General features: G+C 49.0%; 1 protein-coding gene across 1 annotated transcript in view; it reads left to right on the top strand.

Annotated features, from left to right (window-relative positions):
* The window catches only part of FAM20C (FAM20C golgi associated secretory pathway kinase), a 96996-nt gene that overhangs the window by 9393 nt on the left and 67183 nt on the right, over positions 1-20420 (top strand). Inside the window, exon 3 of the mRNA XM_064153738.1 lies at positions 7945-8023. Coding sequence (XP_064009808.1) covers positions 7945-8023 — 79 coding nt within the window. The remainder of the gene's footprint in view (positions 1-7944; positions 8024-20420) is intronic.

Raw genomic sequence — 20420 nt, 5'->3', positions numbered from 1 at the left:
AAGGGCAGCAAGGCTGGTGAGGGGCCTGGAGCACAGCCCTGTGAGGAGAGGCTGAGGCAGCTGGGGGTGTGCAGCCTGCAGCAGAGGAGACTCAGGGCAGAGCTCATTGCTGTCTGCAACTACCTGAAGGGAGGCTGTAGCCAGGTGGGGTTGGGCTCTGCTGCCAGATAACCAGCAATAGAACAAGGGGACAGAGTCTCAAGTTGTGGCAGGGGAGGTCCAGGCTGGATGTTAGGAGGAAGTTGTTGCCAGAGAGAGAGTGATTGGCATTGGAATGGGCTGCCCAGGGAGGTGGTGGAGGCATCATCCCTGGAGGTGTTGAAGCCAAGCCTGGCTGAGGCACTTAGTGCCATGGTCTGGTTGCTTGTCTAGGGCTGGGTGCTAGGTTGGCCTGGATGATCTTGGAGGTCTCTTCCAACCTGGTTGATTCTATGATTGTATGAAAAACATGTCAGTGAAACTGACTGAGCAAAACCAAATTAAGATATGATGAGGGTTTGAATTTGTTTTGCAGTATGTTCCTCACAGCTTGTACAGGGCCATGTCTTTAGCTTGGGGCAGAGTATTACTTGTTAAAGCAAATCAACATGTTTGCTTTAGATTTAAAGTTGGGTCTATAAATAGGAAGCCAAAATGGACCTGAATGTCCTCTGTTTCAGATGGTAACTGTAGCTGAGGCTTTGAGTGGATCTCACTTCTCAGGCACCAGCTCTGCATAAATAAATATCTTTTAAAGTGCTTGTTGGGTTTTGACCAAAAGCCAGGTTCTGAGGTTCTTTTGGGGCTCTCACTCTGCATCAGAAGACCATACAGTTTAGACAGGTCAGTAGGGTGAGGACTACCATGCAGAAAATCAGAGTATAGAATCCTAGTCAGGGTTGGAAGGGACCACAAGGATCAACTAGTTCCATGCCCAGGGACACCCTACCCTAGAGCAGGCTGCACACAGCCTCAGCCAGCCTGGCCTCAAACACCTCCAGCCATGGGGCCTCAACCACCTCCCTGGGCAACCCATTCCAGCCTCTCACCACTCTTATGCTCAACAACTTCTTCCTCATGGCCAGTATCGAGCAATTCAAATTCCAGATCCCTTTGGGCAATGTTGTGTCTCAACTAGGAGTTAATACCATATGGTAGCATACATTTAAGCAAGGATGACTGTGAGATGACAGATGATGTCTTTCATATTGGATAGTGTCTGTGGATCAGGAAGAAAGTTCAGGTCTTGCCTTGGGGAGGGACGAGGTGGGGAAGTAGCTGACTTGGGAGCATGACCGTGGCACCAGGCTCATGGATGGAAATGGAGTGGGGATTCTTGAAGGCTTGAGCTTAAGTCTGTGAGAGAAAATAGAAGCAGTCCCACCATGTCACTAGTCTTTGGACTCTAATCCCACAGACACTAAGGAAAAAAAGTTATCTCAGGGAATTTTTTGCAAAGCCTCCTAACGTTAGGAAGATTTCTGATCACACCCCAAAAGCCCTTGCACTGGGTTTTAACAGGAGAGGTTAATGCTGCTTCCTATTCTGTCTCTGACTAGGCTGGGGGGAAGGAGGGAAGAGAGGCTTTGAGTTGCCTGAAGATAGAAAGTAATGAGAGCATTGGGATTTGTTTAATGCTGTGCCAATGTGAGACTTGATTTGAGGCACTTGCTGGAAGCCAGCAGGTTTGTAAAGCCTATGACAGAACTGTTCCTGAGCCCTGATGTTACAGGAGATTCAGAAACCTGGAAAAACCAAACCAACCCAACAACAAAGAGATGGACTCAGAGTGTGACTTAGTGGTTCCCTTGGAGTCAATACAGCTTTACACTGCAAGACCTTAAAAATACCTAAGCTTGCTTGATCAGTTGACAGATTGTGCTGGTGTAGTACCCTCCAGGTTCTTGGAAAGTCCTGTATGCTGCTTCTGAGCAATAGAAATTCTTCAGTGATGTTCCTGTTGGCAGCAGATGAAGGCACAAGGGCATCTCCAGATGAGCCAGCAGTGGTTGAGATAAGCTTCTGGAAGGTGATGGAGCTCCCACGGTTTGGCTACTACGGCCAGAGGAATGTGTTTAACTGAAGTGGGAGCAGGAGTGAGATTTCCTGAGGGAATACAACTCAGAAAGTGAGAGGGAAGCCAGTACACAGATGGAATGGTAAACTAGGATGAGGGAAATAATCTGATGCAGAGTTCTGAGTGAATAACCTCCAATGAGATCTGCGCTTTTCTGGCACTGCCATCCTCAAGATTTGGGCACCTTAGACTGCTCCCAGTTGTGCCAGGGGAGGTTGAGGTTGGATATTGGAAGCATTTTCTTCATTGAAAGGGTTCTCAACTACTAGAGCATACTCTCTGGGGAGGAGGTTGAGTCTCTGTCCCTGGAAGTGTTTGAAAGAGGCAGAGATGTGGTACTGAGGGAGTTGGTTTAACCCCAGCCTTGGCAGAGCTAGAGAGTGGTTGGACTCAGTGATCAGGAAGGCCTTTTCCTACTGAAGCAATTCTGTGATTCTCCCAAGGCTGCTTAGTCTAGAGGTGCTTGAAGAGTCTTGCTGAGTTTGAAAGGCCAGTCTAAGCTCAGATGTTTCCCTCTCTGCAGGCACTGCAACATTAGAATCAAACTAGTTGGGACTTGGAGAGTGGCTTTGAATCACCTCCAGCTTGGCCAGTGCATCTGTAGGACTGAGCAAGCAGCCAAAGTGGGAATATAGAACAGAATAGAATCAACCAGGTTGGAAGAGACCTCCAAGATCAGCCAGGCCAACCTAGCACCCAGCCCTAGCCAGTCAACCAGACCATGGCACTAAGTGCCTCACCCAGTCTTTTCTTAAACACCTCCAGGGATGATGCCTCCACCACCTCCCTGGGCAGCCCATTCCAATGCCAATCACTCTCTCTGACAACAGCTTCCTCCTAACATCCAGCCTAGACCTCCCCTGCCACAACTTGAGACTGTGTGTCCTTCTTCTATTGCTGCTTGCCTGAGAGAAGAGCCCAACCCCACCTGGCTACAGCCTCCCTTCAGGTAGCTGCAGACAGCAATGAGCTCTGCCCTGAGCCTCCTCTGCTGCAGGCTGCACACCCCCAGCTCCCTCAGCCTCTCCTCACAGGGCTCTGCTCCAGGCCCCTCCCCAGCCTTGCTGCCCTTCTCTGGACACCTTCCAGCACCTCAACATCTCTCTTGAATTGAGGAATATCTGTACCCAAGCCCAGATAATGCTTGGGGAAGCCAACATGCAGCTGTGGCATGGGTTGCTGTCCGTGATGGCTTCCAGCTCTAAGCCACAACAGGACACCATTCCCACCGATGTCAGCCGCTATTTTGAGGAGATCCAAAGTTCACTCCTAGCAGCAGTGGAAGGATGATGTGCCAGCAAAACTTGTGTTTGGTTGAGGCTACTATTGCAACCAATTAAGGCAATACAATAAGATGGATCTAAAAAGACCAGGGAGATGCTTTTGTCTTCCTCCAGCTCAATTCCTTCTGACAGGAAACCAGGCCTTTGTGTCTCGCAGAGGAATTGCTCTCAATTGTTAATCTTCTTCGAGCATTTGCCTGCTTGGTGATGACACACTCCTTGTTGAGTTCAGCTGCTAACAAACTCATTGTCTGTCAAGTGGCTTCAATTTGCTGAGAAGCCAGTCTCCTTGGTGTATCTGCAACTTTGTGCTTGGAAGAGGGCATGCTGGAACATTCTTTATTCTTCTTCTTTGCCTTCTTGTGATTCCCTGCCACTGCTTAGCTTCCCAGATGTACCTCAGGACAGATTCCGTGCTTCCCTTTTCTCTCATGGGCTTACAGGATCTTTGGTATATTTTGGGCATAGGTCATAGAATCATAAGGGTCATAGAATCATAAGACTCATAGAATCATAGAATCAGTCAGGGTTGGAAGGGACCACAAGGATCATCACGTTCCAACCCCCCTGCCATGGGCAGGGACACCTCATGCTAGATCAGACTGGCCAGAGTCTCATCCATCCTGGCCTTAAACACCTTCAGGAATGAGGCTTCCACCACCTCCCTGGGTGACCCATTCCAGGGTCTCACCATCCTCATGCTGAAGAACTTCTTCCTAACATCCAGTCTGAATCTACTCATTTCATAGAATAGAATCACAGAATCAGTCAGGGTTGGAAGGGACCACAAGGATCACCTAGTTCCAACCCCCCTGCCATAGGCAGGGACACCCTGCCCTAGATCAGGCTGGCCAGAGCTTTGTTCCATTCCCCCCAGTCCTATCACTCCTTGACAGCCTAAAAAGTCTCTTTCCCAGCTTTCTTGTAGGCCCCCTTAAGATATTGAAAGGCCACAAGAAGGTCACCTGGGAGCCTTCTCCTCTCCAGACTGAACAGCCCCAATTCCCTCAGTCTCTTCTCATAGCAAAGCTGCTCCATCCCTGTGCTCATCCTCGTGGCCCTTCTCTGGACATGCTCCAGCACATCCATATCCCTCTTGTAACAGAGGCTCCAGAATTGGACACAGTACTCCAGGTGGGGTCTCACCAGTGCAGAGTAGAGGGGGAAGATCACTGCCCTTACCCTGCTGCCCAGCATCTCTTGTCTGACAGATGTCTCACAGAGGAGAGGGAGCCAACCACTAAGCCCTGAGCTCCTTAGAATTGAATGAAAAAGCTTCAATTACATAATTTTTAGAGGAAAAAAAAACCTAACCAAACCATCTGGCATTTAGTTGGTGTGAGCAGTCTGCAGGCAGCTGTGTTGAGGTTGCTGGGCTGGGGAGAGTTGTCTGACAGACAGGAGTCAGTTCTGAGGCTGGTATTTCTGGTCTGTATGGAGGTAGCCCATGCAAATACAGGTTGTGCTGGGCAAATCCTGTGCCTTTGGCAGCAGCTGGGCAGGGAAGTGATGGGGACTGGTCCTGGTCACTGTTTAGAATGAGATAAGGGCAGCTCCATCTGTCTGCTTGCTATCCAGATGAACCAGGAGTGTTTCCAGAGCATGTAACTGGGCTGTGATGGTCCTAAGCCACCACAGGTAGGGTTTTGGCTAGAAGATTGCTGTTTCTCTTTGGCTTCAGGCTCTGGATGGACTATATATGAAAAGGGAGGTGGGGGAGTCACCACCCCTGGAGGTGTTGAAGCAAAGCTTGGATGAGGCACTTAGTGCCATGGTCTGGTTGATTGTCTAGGGCTGGTTGCTAGGTTGGCCTGGATGATCTTGGAGGTCTCTTCCAACCTGCTTGAGTCTATGATTCCATGATTCTAAGGCTTACTGCTCCTTCTTCCCTCCAATGCAGATCAACTGACCTGTTCTGCACAATAGAGGGAGTTTAATATGTGCAAGCCACACGTTCCTGCTTTACCTGTTCAGTGCCAATTATTTAATGCCCTTTAGTTTCTGATTATTTATTTGTTCCTTTGGGAAAAAAATGGAAAGGCAAGAGAAGGCTGAGGTCAGCAAAACAGAAAGGCAGGAGGGATGTTATTCCAGGAGAAGTATAATTACACTGAGCAGATTTGCATAGCATTTTGTTGCAAAAATATAGGCTACAAGTGCTGAAAAAGAGCTGATGACCTATCAGTAACAAGGCACTGAGAAGAGTAATTAAAGGATGTGCAGCTAATGGCATTGCTTAGAGGGAAGATAAAGAAGCAGGAGATACATAGGTGGAACAAGGGCATCTCTAAGCCAAATTTTACAGAGCAAGGTAACTTGACATTTCATGTAGTTCTCCAGTTGACAAGAGTTTGTGCAGAACTGTAAAGAAAGGGACTGATTAGCTGACCATTCATAGGGAGCACTTGTAAAGGACTGAGTCATTCACACAGACATGACTGCCTTGGCCTGCCCCTCTGAACACAGCATTAAGGAATCACAGAATCAGCCAGGTTGGAAGAGACCTCCAAGCTCATCCAGGCCAACCTAGCACCCAGCCCTGGCCAATCAACCAGACCATGGCAATAAGTGCCCCAGCCAGGCTTGGCTTCAACACCTCCAGGCACAGCAACTCCACCACCTCCCTGGGCAGCCCATTCCAATGCCAATCACTCTCTCTGCCAACAACTTCCTCCTAACATCCAGCCTAGACCTGCCCTGGCACAGAACAAGGCTGTGTCCCCTTGTTCTGTTGCTAGTTGCCTGGCAGAAGAGACCTGCCCTGGCACAGAACAAGACTGTGTCCCCTTGGTTCTGTTGCTGGTTGCCTGGCAGAAGAGCCCAACCCCTACTGGCTACAGCCTCTCCTCAGGCAGCTATAGACAGCAAAGAAGTCACCCCTGAACCTCCTCTTCTGCAGGCTGCACACCCCCAGCTCCTTCAGCCTCTCCTCACAGGGCTGTGCTCCAGGCCCCTCACCAGCTTTGTGAATCAGGGTATTGGTAATTCCATTTATTCAGGGCAGTTTGCCAAAGTTTATCTATTTTAAGTAGTTTTATCATCAAGTAAAATGCATTTCTATTAATTCTTATATATATGCATATATATATATGTATAAGTATCTCTGGTTTTAGAAACACTGTCATCCAGATCTTAACATTGTCCTGTCCAAATTATTCAGATTGTTATGAATAAATGTCAGTCTTAAATTCACATTAGCTCTGAGCTGGGAAGTGAGGCCATATAATACTGGGGGAAAGATGTCCCTCAGAGTGCAGCCATAGCCCCACTCTGCACAGCTCTGCTGCTCTCCTGTATGAACCACCTTGGGACCCATTGAAATTAATGGATGGGCTTGGGTACATATCCATTGTGCATAGAGGAGATGAATTTGCATATCTCCACTGCTCAGCAACAATTAAAATCACAGCTGAGATCAGAGATTGCTGTAGTATCTGCTCATACTTTTAATTAAGGAGATGTCTGCTGTGCATTGAACTGTACATCCCAGCTGCAGTTATCTTCGAAGGCAGCCCATCTCTCTTCCCAATGTGTGCTCCTTATAAAAATGAACTGCAAAAGCAATTGAAGATGGAGAAAGCAGGACTCCATTGGTCTCTTCCTATGCATGGTGTTCAGTTAGAATCGTAGAATCATAGAATCAACCAGCTTGGAAGAGACCTCCATGCTCATCCAGGCCAACCTAGCACCCAGCCCTGGCCAATCAACCAGACCATGGCACTAAGTGCCTCATCCAGGCTTGGCTTGGACACCTCTAGGCACAGAAACTCCACCACCTCCCTGGGCAGCCCATTCCAATGCCAATCACTCTCTCTCAGGAACTTCCTCCTAATTTGGAATGGGCTGTCCAGGGAGGTGGTGGAGTTGTCATCCCTGGAGGTGTTGAAGCAAAGCCTGGCTGGGGCACTTAGTGCCATGGTCTGGTTGATTGGCCAGGGCTGGGTGCTAGTTGGCCTGGATGATCTTGGAGATCTCTTCCAACCTGCTTGATTCTATGATTCTATGATTCTAACATCCAGCCTAAATCTCCTGTGGCACAACTTGAGACTGTGTCCCTTTGTTCTGTTGCTGCTTGCCTGGCAGCAGAGCCCAACCCCACCTGGCTACAACCTCCCTTCAGAGAGTTGTAGACAACAATGAGGTCTGCCCTGAGCCGCCTCTGCAGGGCTCTCCTACCCTCCAACAGGTCCACACTTGCTCCTAGCTTGGTGTCATCTGCAAACTTACTGATGCTGGACTCAATCCCCTGATCCAGATCGTCAATAAAGATATTGACCAGGACTGAGCCCAGCACTGATCCTTGTGGAACACCACTAGTGCCAGCTGCCAACTGGTTGTGGCACTGCTTATGGCCAATTCAAGAAGACAAAGATGTATCAGGGAGTACAATCCATTTGTAGCCCTGGCTGGGAGCTGAAAGCCCTCCCCTGTAGTCTGTACCTACTGAAAAATCTGTTATCCAGTTAGGATTACCCTGCTTGGTGCTCAGCTACTGCAGTGCAGCCTCTAATACAGAGCAGAAGAGAGCTTGTTCTGTGTCAAGGAGGCTGAATGTAAGTAGAGCCACATGCAGCATTTCAACGCCGTTCTCTTTTCCTCCCGCAGCGATGAAATCAGGAGGCACCCAGCTGAAGCTGATCATGACGTTCCAGAACTATGGGCAGGCATTGTTCAAACCAATGAAGTAAGTAAAAAAAAAAATAGGAGGGAAAAAGTGGCCTGTGTTCTAAAGTGAAATTGTGGTGCAATAGCCTGTTGCTGTTTTCTAAGCCATTAAAAGTTGGCTGGGGGTATCTCTCGGGCTTAATGTGTCTGGTTCCCAAGAGCTTCAGGGTCTGTTGAAACCTTGCCCTGCTAGGCTGGTCACTGGAGGAGATACTGAGGGGGCTTTGGTCACATTACAGCCTTCTCAGGAATTTTATTCTCTCTGTGAAATCTCCCTTCATAAATACAGGATGTTTTCAGCTTGTCTTTCTTGTGTAAACTTAACTTCTCAGAGCTGAGCTTTATCTAGTACTGCTGCTCCTCTGGATTATGGCCAGACAGGAGAGATGGTCCAGAACAGCCTTGGGAAGAGCTAAATAGTAATTGTCTGATAAATTATAATTTAATCTGTTGATTTATTGTTGTTTGTATTAAAGGCTTGCATTAGTCATTTGGCTGTGCCTGTGCTGACTCTGTGAACCTGAGTTTATCTGAGAGTGATGCTGCAAGAAAGTCTAGACAGCCAGCAACAGAGCAAGGGGATGCAGTCTTGAGTTGTGCCAGGGGAGGTCTAGGATGGATGTTAGGAGGAAGTTGTTGGCAGAGAGAGCCCATTGGCTGCCCAGGGAGGTGGTGGAGTTGCTGTCCCTGGAAGTGTTCAAGCAAAGCCTGGATGAGGCACTTAGTGCCATGGTCTGGTTGATTGGACAGGGCTGGATGATAGATTGGCCTGGATGAGCTTGGAGGTCTCTTCCAACCTGGTTGATTCTGTGATTCTAGAGGAAAAGGGAGAGACTAGGATAGTGCAGCCTTGATTTGTGCCTACCCAGATCCCGTTGAGATGAGGGAAGTTATTCAGAGACAAAGGAGATGTAAATGAGTTCTGAAACCTGACCTGTATGTTTGTGTTGTAATAAGGAAAATGACTCTGTACTTACTGTAGAGGGTTTAGCAAAGACGCTCGGGGCCTTAAAATGTTTAATGAAGCTACTCAGTAACTGTGCCAAGGGTACCACTGGCATAATAAATTCATTTCCTTCTTTTGTTCCCACTGTAGGGAAGTTCTGTTCATTTCCTTTAAGATGGTCCATAAAAGACTGGGGTAACTGAGAACAGGTGGTTTGGAATCTGTGTGTTTGGCATTGCATTACAGCTGTAGTGGAGAGCATAGCTCATGGGGGTCCACTGCTGAATGCAGACTGGGAAATTCCCACTTTTGCTACAGATTTTGCCAGCTCAGACAAATGCAGGTTTGAGTTGATCTTACTTGACTGCCAGAGTGGCCAAATCATTGGTCCCACTTTACTTCAACCCAAGTTCCAGTTGGAGCCCCCTGATGTTCATTTGTCCTGGGAATCAGAAGGAAATCCTGTGGACTTCCAGGCAGCAAAAGGCATTTGTGCAGAGGCCAGGGACCTCTGGGTTTCTTCCCCAAATTTCTCCATGCTTCTAGAGGTTGCCTGGGAGGGGTCAGAGGAAGCACAGATAGTACAGCCAAGCCAAAGGGTAGGCAGCTTCAGAGGGAATCTACTCCAGCACCTTCCTTTCCTCTCTCTGCCCTTTCCCTCCCTGCTCACTCAGATCATCAGTGCATGGCTCCATCCCCTACATTCTAAGTGTGATGCTTATAGGCACAATTCCTACAGGTGAAATCAAGAACCAGGCAGGTTTGAGCAGCCTTTAAGTCCTTGGCAGAATTGTGGCTGTGCCGTTGGCTTTCTAACATGGGTGTGATTTCCTTCTCCATTTGCTCAGCTGCAGATAATCTCCATCTCTATCATTGGTATGACATTGTAATTCTGGGAATGCTAATGAGGTCAAATCACAAGTTTACCTTTTCCTCCTGTGCTGTACACAGCCTCAGCAAGATGATGGATGGCAACGGAGCTAGAGCCACGTTCCTCTGTGGAAGCAATTATTATCATCCACTAGAACAGTAACAGAAAATGATGATGTCTTAATCACTCCCTTTGCCTGATTTGAAGGGCAGCAACACCCTCATTTTCTCACTGCTCTTTGCATTACATACACCACTGGCAAAGAAAGCAGCAGCAGAGCATTCGGCAGCTGGGCTCCCAGGCATCACACCTTACCGCGGCAACGCTGCTGAGTGCCGCTCAGCACCTAAATGATTTTGAGTAAGGATGTTGGCAAGGATGTGTCTTCATTCTGGTCACAGTGAGCAGGGAGCCAGACACTCAGCAAGCCTAAATCATCCTAGCTCCTTTGTTGTTAATGAAGTTAGAATCATAGAATCAACCAACCAGGTTGGAAGAGACCTCCAAGATCATCCAGGCCAACCTAGCACCCAGCCTTGGCCAATCAACCAGACCATGGCACTAAGTGCCCCAGCCAGGATTTGCTTCAACACCTCCAGGGATGGTGACTCCACCACCTCCCTGGGCAGCCCATTCCAATGCCAATCACTCTCTCTGACAACAACTTCCTCCTCACATCCAGCCTAGACCTCCCCTGGCACAGCTTCAGACTGTGTCCCCTTCTTCTGTTGCTGGCTGCCTGGCAGAAGAGACCAACCCCACCTGGCTACAACCTCCTTTCAGGGAGTTGTAGAGAGCAATGAGCTCTGCCCTGAGCCTCCTTTTCTCCAGGCTACACACCCCCAGCTCCCGCAGCTTCTCATCATCACTTCCTTGCACAGAAATAAGCAGCCTAGAACTGCCTCCCTGGCTGCCCAGGGAGGTGGTGGAGTCACTATCCCTGGAGGTGTTCAAGAATACCTTGGATGGGGCACTTAGTGCCATGGTCTGGTTGATTGGATAGGGCTGGGTGATAATTTGGAGTGGATGATCTCGGAGGTCTCTTCCAACCTGGTTGATTCTAACTACCAGGAAACAAACAAAGAAACAAAAAAGGGCAAATCAATCAGGATTTGAAGCTACAAAACTTAGTTTTGTAGCATCTTCTTCGCTTTTTAGACACCTTCCAGAATATTTTTGCTGCTCCCTCATTTCTGCAGGGTACACCTGATACAGGCTTTACATGGCTGAATGTACCTCCCCAGGATCATAGAAGCATAGAATGGTTTAGTTTGGAAGGGACCTCAAGGATCATCCAGTTCCAATCCCCTGCCATAGCCAGAGACACCTCCCACTGGAACACGTCACTCAAGGCTTCATCCAACCTGGCCTTGAACACCCCCTAGGAGGGAGTAGCCACAGCCTCCCTGGGCAACCTGTGCCAGTGTCTCACCACCCTCACTGCAGAGAACCCTTTCCTAACATTTACCTTGAATCTCCCCCCTGCCAATTCAAACCCATTACCCCTCATCCTGTCATTACATGACCTTGTCAATAGTCCCTCCCCAGCCTTCCTGTACGTCCCTTTCAGATACTGAAGGTAACTGAAGGTCTCCTTGAAACCTTCTCTTCTCCAGGCTGCAGAGCCCCAACTCTCTCAGCCTGTCCTCATAGCAGAGCTGCTGCAGCCCTCTGAGCATCTTTGTGGCTCTTCTCTGGACTGGCTCCAACACTTCCATGTCCTTCTTGTGTTGGGGACTCCAGAACTGCACAGAGGACTGCAGGTGAGGTCTGACAAGGTCAAGGCCAGACATCTCTGGTCGTCAGGATTGTGAAGGACTTTTTCTCCTCCTAAATAGTATTTGAAAACTATAAATTATTATGCTGGTATCTGGGTCTGACATCAGCTCATTGAAGCTCCTTGGTGGATAGTTAGAGTGTCTCTACCTGGTGCATCCTCTTGTTGCTCTGTTATCAGCCTCTTGGCTTTGTGAAGCAGGAGAAATGAAGCTTTTAATTCTCTTCACACAAGCAGCCTTCTCATGAGCCTCAGGGGGTAACACAACCATTCAACAGCAGCAAGTGTTCAGCTGCAAATGAAAACTGAGGCTTCAGTTTTGTGATGGTTTAGATGTTACCTGCCCCCCCTACACTTAAGAAAATCACCCAGACTAGACTCAGCCCAGTTGGAAATTAGAATGAAGCTTTGTATTTACAGCTTAGCACAGGATACAAGCAGAGATTTACAGTATCTACAGCTAGAGACAGAAATAGACAAGTTAAAAAGTAATACAGAAACACAACAACCCCCCCAGAAACCAGAGGCCCCAGGAGGGGCTCCCAACCACCCTTCTACCTTCCTCTACCTTACTCCAGACTTTATCTTGCGTAGGTTGGACTGGATGATCTTGGAGGTCTCTTCCAACCTGGTTGATTCTATGATTCTGTGATTCAAGGTGAGTTTGGAGGATCACCCAGGGGGGCTAGGAAACAGACAGATTAGTCAGGCAGCAAGTTAGAGAGAGAGAAGTGCAGCCTAAAGCAAAACTCTGTTGTCTATGTTTGTGTTCTTTTTTTTCTACATCTCAGCAAGCCTATGAGTGCAGCAGACATCATCATTGTTGCCTTCTCACAGCCTATGATCTAATTCCTCTCACCAGAATATCCCAGCTAGGCTCAAACTAGCTCAAGTTTATCTGATGGTGATGGAGGGGGCAATGTGAGATGTACCTCTGTGTTAAACTGGGCTGAGCTATTGGGTTCTTTTTGGGTTTTAGAGAATAGGGTTGGTGTGAGTAGGATTTCAGGCCTGAGCCCAAGGAAAATTGATCATAGAATCATAGAATCAACCAGGTTGGAAGAGACCTCCAAGATCATCCAGTCCAACCTAGCACCCAGCCCTATCCAATCAACTAGACCATGATAATCCAACGTTTCCTGCCCTGTCTAGTAGCCAAAGTACTGCAAGCTGAAATGATGTGAGGCACACCAAAAGATGGTGCTTAGGGGCATGGTGTAGTGGTGAACTTGACAGTGCCAGGTTAACTGTTGGACCTGATGATCCTAAAGGTTTTTTCCCCAGCCTAAATGAGTCTGTGATTCTGTGAGGCCTTGGATGTGGTTCATTTGAACTATCTGTAAAGCTGCTCTGGCCATGCATAGCTGTGCTCAGCACCTTCCAAACTGCAATGATACCCGTTTGAGCAGGACTGCAGCTGATAGGGCAGACTGTGTGAACTCCTCCCTGACGCAGCCAGGCGTCTGCTAGCAGTATGGGGAAGGCTGCAGATGCAGACATTTGGCAGCGACTTCTGCAGGGAGTCACAGCAAAAACATACACCCTGGCAAAGTGCTTGAAACCCTGCAGAACTCATCTGACTCGCTGTGCCCTTTCCCAGCCTCCCAATTCCGTGTTGGATTCATCCAAGGGAGCAAGCCAGCTCCAGAAAGGCCCAGGAAGGATTTGGAAATGGAGAGAACAGAATCTGCCTTTGGCAGCTCTTGTGCTCGGTGTCTGGCATTAACTGACAACTCTTCATCTGGTCATTGATTCAGGCTAGTGGAGCAAATGAGAGGAGGGAAGCTTAACAGTCAGGGAAATGTGATAGCAGTAAATAAAGCCTGATCAGCTGCAGTTATTTTGTTTATTTGTGGCCCTGGATCTTCATTTCTGAAATAATTGCCCATAAAGTACTGGAGGAGAGGAAGCCAAATCTATTTATAAATCCTCTGGCCCAGTGTAAATTCCTTTGCTAATTCCAAATGCATCATAGGAAAAGCAAGTATTTGCTAAAACTCCAGGGAAGATTGGATGTATTTGCAATGTATCTTACAGTTAATGTGCAGTTTTATTTAGCTCCTAACAGTTCAATCATCCAAAATTATTACCATATGGGACAGGAGGAAAAAAAAATAGCAACCTCCCCATCTCCCATGGTGAGTGTGTCTAACTGTGCTAGCATTGCACAGCATAATAAAATGCATTTGTGTGATCACTGCTGTCACAGGATCACAGAATGTTAGGGGTTGGAAGGGACCCAAGGAGATCATCCAGTCCAACCCTCCTGCCAGAGCAGGACAATCCTATCTGACACAGATCACACAGGAACACATCCAGACAGGCCTGGAAAGGCTCCAGAGAAGGAGACTCCACAGCCTCTCCGGGGAGCCTGTGCCAGTGCTCTGGGACCCTTACAGGAAAGAAGTTCCCCCTTGTGCTGAGGCAGAACCTCTTTTGCTGCAACTTACACCCACTGCTCCTTGTCCTATCCCAGGGAGCAGTGAGCAGAGCCTGTCCCCCCCTCCTGGCAGCCTTCAGATCCTTATAAACATTTATCAAATCCCCTCTCAGTCTTCCCTTCTCCAGACTGAAAACCCTCAGGTCCCTCAGCCTCTTCTCATAAGCCATGCCCTCCAGTCCCCTCATCATCCTCATAGCCCTCCACTGGACTCTCTCCAGCAAATCCCTGTCCCTCTTCAACTGGGGAGCCCAAAACTGAGCACAGTGCTATCTGCAGCCACAGCTTTCTGTCTGACTTAACCAGGTAAGGGATGGCATAAAGTCACACAAGCTAAAGGCTTTTTGGCTTATTTGTCCAAAAGGAAGATGCATTTTACAGTTGTATTTGGTTTCCCTTTGTTTCTCCTAGCTGGTGAAGTTAAATAGCTGGCTCAGCAACAAAACCAACAGGGTGTGTTTTTCCCTCCCTAAGACTTTGTTCTTGAAGGAGGAGATTCTGCTCCAGCAGAGCCAGCGTCAGAATTCCTCTTGCATCCGCTGGGGCCAAGGTTTTGAGAGAGGTTTTGTTGTTTCTCTTTTTTCACAGTTCCTTGTGGAACAGCCAAACAGGATCGAATAGAAAATGATACCTTTGCTATCAGAGTTGTGAGAAAAGTGGCCTGTGGTATGTGTTTAAGAATGACATCTCTCATGCCCACTTCTATAGACAGCCTCCTAGCAGCGTAGAAAGGGTATTCATTATACAGTCCTTGAGGTTTAGTTGTTCCATTCAGAGAGACACTGCTGTGTCTAGTGAACTCAGGTTTGACTGAAACAGATAATAGCCAGTTCTGTGCCAGCCTTGGATTTTCCTTCATCATTGCACCACATTTTTTCTGCTCTCCTCTTTTTTTTACAAGTCACAGTACCACGCAGCTCCTTCTTTCCAGAGCTGAGGTCCGTGGTTAGGCTTTACTAAACCAGAGCCAGTTAGCACCAGGCTGATATCTTGAGTGCTTCGTAGAATCATAGAATCAATCAGGTTGGAAGAGACCTCTAAGCTCACCCAGTCCAACCTAGCACCCAGCCCTGGCCAATCAACCAGACCATGGCACTAAGTGCCTTATCCACCTTCAGCACCTCCAGGGATGGTGACTCCACCACCTCCCTGGGCAGCCCATTCCAATGCCAGTCACTCTGTGAAGAACTTCCTCCTAACGTCCAGCCTAGACCTGCCCTGGCACAGAACAAGGCTGTGTCCCCTTTGTTCTGTTGCTGCTTGCCTGGCAGAAGAGACCTGCCCTGGCACAGAACAAGATTTTGTCCCCTTGTTCTGTTGCTGCTTGCCTGGCAGCAGAGCCCAATCCCACCTGGCTACAGCCTCCCTTCAGGGAGCTGTAGCCAGCAATGAGCTCTGCCCTGAGCCTCCTCTTCTGCAGGCTGCACACCCCCAGCTCCCTCAGCCTCTCCTCATCTTTTTTTTGCCAACTTTTAATTGTCAACAAGAACAAAAAGATTAGCAACATTCTTTAAGTGTCTCTTTGATTGCCTTTTAGGCTTGCTCTCCAAATAATGCATCCTTTGCTGGGGCTATTAAACAGGCCACAGCATCCTCCTAACACAAGGAAGAGTGAAGGGCTCTGGTTTCCCGCAGCTGGGTTCCCGGCTGGGAGGCTGCGGCGCGGCTGTTGTACCTGCGCAAGGCAGCCTCCGGGCCTGATTAGCATATCAATTAGCCTGCTGTAGCGCTGCCAAATTGGCGACATCGCCTCCGAGTCGGAGGGATCGAAATGAACTTCAGGATCCGAGGCCCCTGGAAGATTGCTTGCTTTATTACATCGCATACCAGGCTGGTTTTCGGAGGAAATAGGTTTTGCGAACCTGTTGCATTTCAGCTGGCAGGCATCCAGTGTAAACATACTGTTAGAAGTCAACACAGCAATTAAATCAAATTGCAATGGGTTTTTTTTTTTTTGTCTTGAGCAGCCAAAGAAGTGAGATATGCATACAGTGGCTGCTGTGCTAGAAACCCTCCAGGATTTAAGGCTCCTCCTGCACGCTGGAATGTTTAGCCTGGAGAAGAGGAGGCTCAGGGGGGACCTTATTGCTGTCTGCAACTACCTGAGGGGTGGTTGTGGCCAGGGGGAGGTTGCTCTCTTCTCTCAGGTGGCCAGCACCAGAACAAGAGGACACAGCCTCAGGCTGCACCAGGGGAAATTTAGGCTGGAGGTGAGGAGAAAGTTCTTCCCTGAGAGAGTCATTGGACACTGGAATGGGCTGCCCGGGGAGGTGGTGGAGTCGCCATCCCTGGAGCTGTTCAAGGCAGGATTGGATGTGGCACTTGGTATCACAGTATCACAGTATCATCAGGGTTGGAAGAGACCTCACAGATCATCAAGTCCAACCCTTTACCACAGAGCTCAAGGCCAGACCATGGCACCAAGTGCCATGTCCAACCTTGCCTTGAACTGCCCCAGGGACGGCGACTCCACCACCTCCCTGGGCAGCCCATGGTCTAGCCTTGAGCTCTGTGGTAAAGGGTTGGACTTGATGATCTATGAGGTCTCTTCCACCCCTGATGATACTGTGATACTGTGATACTGTGCCGCACCAAACCTGGCTGAGCAGTGCTGGGCAAAGTACAAAAGCCCAAAGCTGCTGTGCTGCGTTGGCTCATCTTAAGCTGTGTTGCTTTGCAAGGTGCATTCCTGGAGACCTGAGGTTAAACAAACTGATCAGAACTGTTGAAGGTGTCAGTGTCAGCATTCAGTTTATACAGAGGGGGTTAACATTGCAAGCAGTGCTGTCTCCCTGCGTTCTGGAGGGGAAATGTTTTCTCTGCTGGTGCTAGGAGCAGGTGTGGAGCTCTTGGAAGGCAGGAGAGCCCTGCAGAGGGACCTAGACAGGCTGGATGGGTGGGCAGAGGCCAATGGGATGAGACTGAACAAGGTCAAGTGCAGGGTTCTACACTTTGGCCACAACAACCCCAAGCAGCACTACAAGCTGGGGACAGAGTGGCTGGAAAGCAGCCAGGAGGAAAGAAACCTGGGGGTACTGATAGATAGTAGGCTGAAGATGAGGCATCAGTGTGCCCAGGTAGCCAAGAGAGCCAATGGCATCCTGGGCTGGCTCAGGAACAGTGTGGCCAGCAGGACAAGGGAGGTTCTTCTGCCCCTGTACTCAGCACTGCTCAGCACTGCTCAGGCCACAGCTTGAGTGCTGTGTCCAGTTCTGGGCTCCTCCATTCAAAAGAGATGTTGAGGTGCTGGAAGGTGTCCAGAGAAGGGCAATGAAGCTGGTGAGGGGCCTGGAGCAGAGCCCTGTGAGGAGAGGCTGAGGGAGCTGGGGGTGTGCAGCCTGCAGCAGAGGAGGCTCAGGGCAGAGCTCATTGCTGTCTGCAGCTACCTGAAGGGAGGCTGTAGCCAGGTGGGGTTGGTCTCTTCTGCCAGGCAACCAGCAACAGAAGAAGGGGACACAGTCTGAAGCTGTGCCAGGGGAGGTCTAGGCTGGATGTTGGGAGGAAGTTGTTGTCAGAGAGAGTGATTGGCATTGGAATGGGCTGCCCAGGGAGGTGGTGGAGTCGCTGTGCCTGGAGGTGTTGAAGCCAAGCCTGGCTGAGGCACTTAGTGCCATGGTCTGGTTGATTGGGCAGGGCTGGGTGCTAGGTTGGCCTGGATGATCTTGGAGGTCTCTTCCAACCTGCTTGATTCTGTGATTCTGTAATCACTAATTAGTCTGTGGACCTCGTCCATGAGATTTGGGCCTTTTTTAAGGGCATTCAAATCCTTACCTACGAAATCCCTGATGAAATATTTACCTGAGTGAGACTGACAGGCAGATTTGATTGCACTTACTTTCAGGAATAACTTTGGTGTAAACTGGATGAATTGTATCACTTGATATTTAAAGTACTTGAGATCTGAACTTGGTCCTTAATAAGGACAGTAGATCATAGAATCACAGAATCAACCAAGTTGGAAGAGAGAGAGGATGTGCTTGGAGGTCTCTTCTAACCTGTTTGATTCTATGATCAATTATAGAACCAACCTAGCACCCAGCCCTATCCAATCAAATCAACCAGACCATGGCACTAAGTGCCTCATCCAGGCTTTGCTTCAATACCTCCAGGGACGGTGACTCCACCACCTCCTTGGGCAGCCCATTCCAGTGCCAATCACTCTCTCTGCCATCAACTTGCTCCTACCATCCAGCCTAGACCTCCCCTGCCACAACTTGACACTCTGTCCCCTTCTTCTGTTGCTGGGTGCCTGGTAGAAAAGACCAACCCCCACCTGGTTGCTGTGTAATGTTTCAGTTCCTGAACTTCTGGTATATTATGCATGGACTGTTTCTTTTTCTGTTTCCTAACTGATCCTGTTCATCAGATCAGATTTCTTCAGCATTTCAATGCAAATTGTGTTTTAGGACTCAGCAGTGCCTGTGGTCCAAATCTCATTTCTGCAGATTGGAAAATTTGTAGAGACTTCAAGGGGAGCTGGATCAGGATTGAGGCTGACTGATGGCCCTGGACAGCAATGAAACCCAATCTTCTGTCTGTCACAGTGCACTGCATTTCCCCTTGCCACAGTTCAGCAAAGGCTGGCTGAAATATTGATCAATCCCACCCAGCCCAGGAGAAATTTGCTCTCAAATTCAGCGAGTATGCTTATGAAATGACCCCAGAGTCAAAGTCTGCAAAGTCCAGGTAGCTCAAAGGTTGTCCATTCAGATTAGGATCCATAGGGATCTGTCAACAGAAGTGTTTCATCATGCTGGCAGCCAGGAAGGGGAAAACAAATCTCTTTCCCTCTCTTTTGGCAGCAGTTCTGTTGTGCTGTCGCAAGCCAAGCTGCCTTGGATTATCCCCTCCTGGACCCAGACTGGGGCCACTTTGAGCCAGGGTGGAACAATTTGAATGCTGTGGTAGGACAGAGCAGACCTTCCTCCAGCAAAGCAGGGATGTTTTGCTGTCTATCACCAGGTGATAGCTCAGTTTCATCCCCTGTCTCAGCACTGCAACGCTGCTGTACGCCACAGCTGGTGCATCCTCCTCAACCCCCCTCTCCCCTGGCTTCCTCAGCTCCTAGCAGAAGACTCCACGCTGCAGCTCACAGAGGCATTACCCACGTTGTCTCTGTGACTGGGGCTTTTTGCACAAATCATCTAAGGCTTTCATTTTTCTCCAGCTCATTTGTTTCTCCAGCAGGTGATAACACAGTATCTGGTTTTGTTCGTGTCTTACACAGGCACAAAGGGCCAACAGGTACTGGCTGCACCTGCCCCTTAGCACCGTTCTAATGGAGAGCTGAGTGGGCTGTCATCTTTTACAGCAGTGAAGTGTCTCTGCTTGATTAGCTGCCTTCTATCTAAGTGCTTCTAGAATCTTGCTGCTTGGTCTTGAGGACCAAAGAGCTGCTGGTGTTTATTTCTCTTTTAAAAGCCAGTTATTGCAGCAGCTAATAGTTAGGGTTGGGTTTTTCTATACATTACCAGAGTGTATTAGGAAAGAAACATCTCCAGTGTCTGATTTTAATTAAGCCACTTCTTCATTTTAATTTTCTGCATGCCAAGAAATTCTGTGGGCTTGGTCTTTTAATCAGGTAACCACTTTTAGTCCCTCAGCTTCTTATTTCACAGGATTTGCCCTGTGTCAGCAGTGCAGAGAAGCAGTAAACATTGTGGAGAGAAGAGCTGGCATGAAATGCGTAACCTGTAATTTACTGCTAGGTAACAGGGCTGGGCACACGGGGGGCTCCTTGGTGTGGCAGTGTGGGGAAGATGTCCTTAGTAAAATCTAAGCTAAAATCAACCCTTAAAAATGGACCCAGGGTGATTTCAGTGGGGCATGTAGATCATAGAAGCATAGAATCAGTCAGGGTTGAAAGGGACCACAAGGAACAGCCAGTTCCAACCCCCCTGCCATGCCCAGGGACACCCTACCCTAGAGCAGGCTGCACACAGCCTCAGCCAGCCTGGCCTCAAACACCTCCAGCCATGGGGCCTCAACCACCTCCCTGGGCAACCCATTCCAGCCTCTCACCACTCTCATGCTCAACAACTTCCTCCTCACAGCCAGGGTCAGTCTCCCCACCTCCAGCTTTGCTCCATTCCCCTCTAGACCTGTCACTCCCTGACAGCCTAAAAAGTCCCTCCCCAGCTTTTTTGTAGCCCCCTTCAGGTGCTGGAAGGCCACAAGAAGATCACCTCAGAGCCTCCTCTTCTCCAGCCTGCACAGCCCCAACTCTTTCAGTCTGTGCTCACAGCAGAGCTGCTGCAGCCCTCTGAGCATCCTCCTGGCCCTGCTCTGGACACACTCCAGCATCTCCACAGCCCTCTTGTCCCAGGGGCTCCAGAACTGACCCCCTCCAGGTGGGGTCTCAGCAGAGCACAGTAGAGAGGGG

The sequence above is a fragment of the Pogoniulus pusillus genome, chromosome 13, assembly GCF_015220805.1.
Source record: "Pogoniulus pusillus isolate bPogPus1 chromosome 13, bPogPus1.pri, whole genome shotgun sequence".
Lineage (NCBI taxonomy): Eukaryota > Metazoa > Chordata > Aves > Piciformes > Lybiidae > Pogoniulus > Pogoniulus pusillus.
This window is presented reverse-complemented; position numbering and strand designations above follow the sequence as displayed.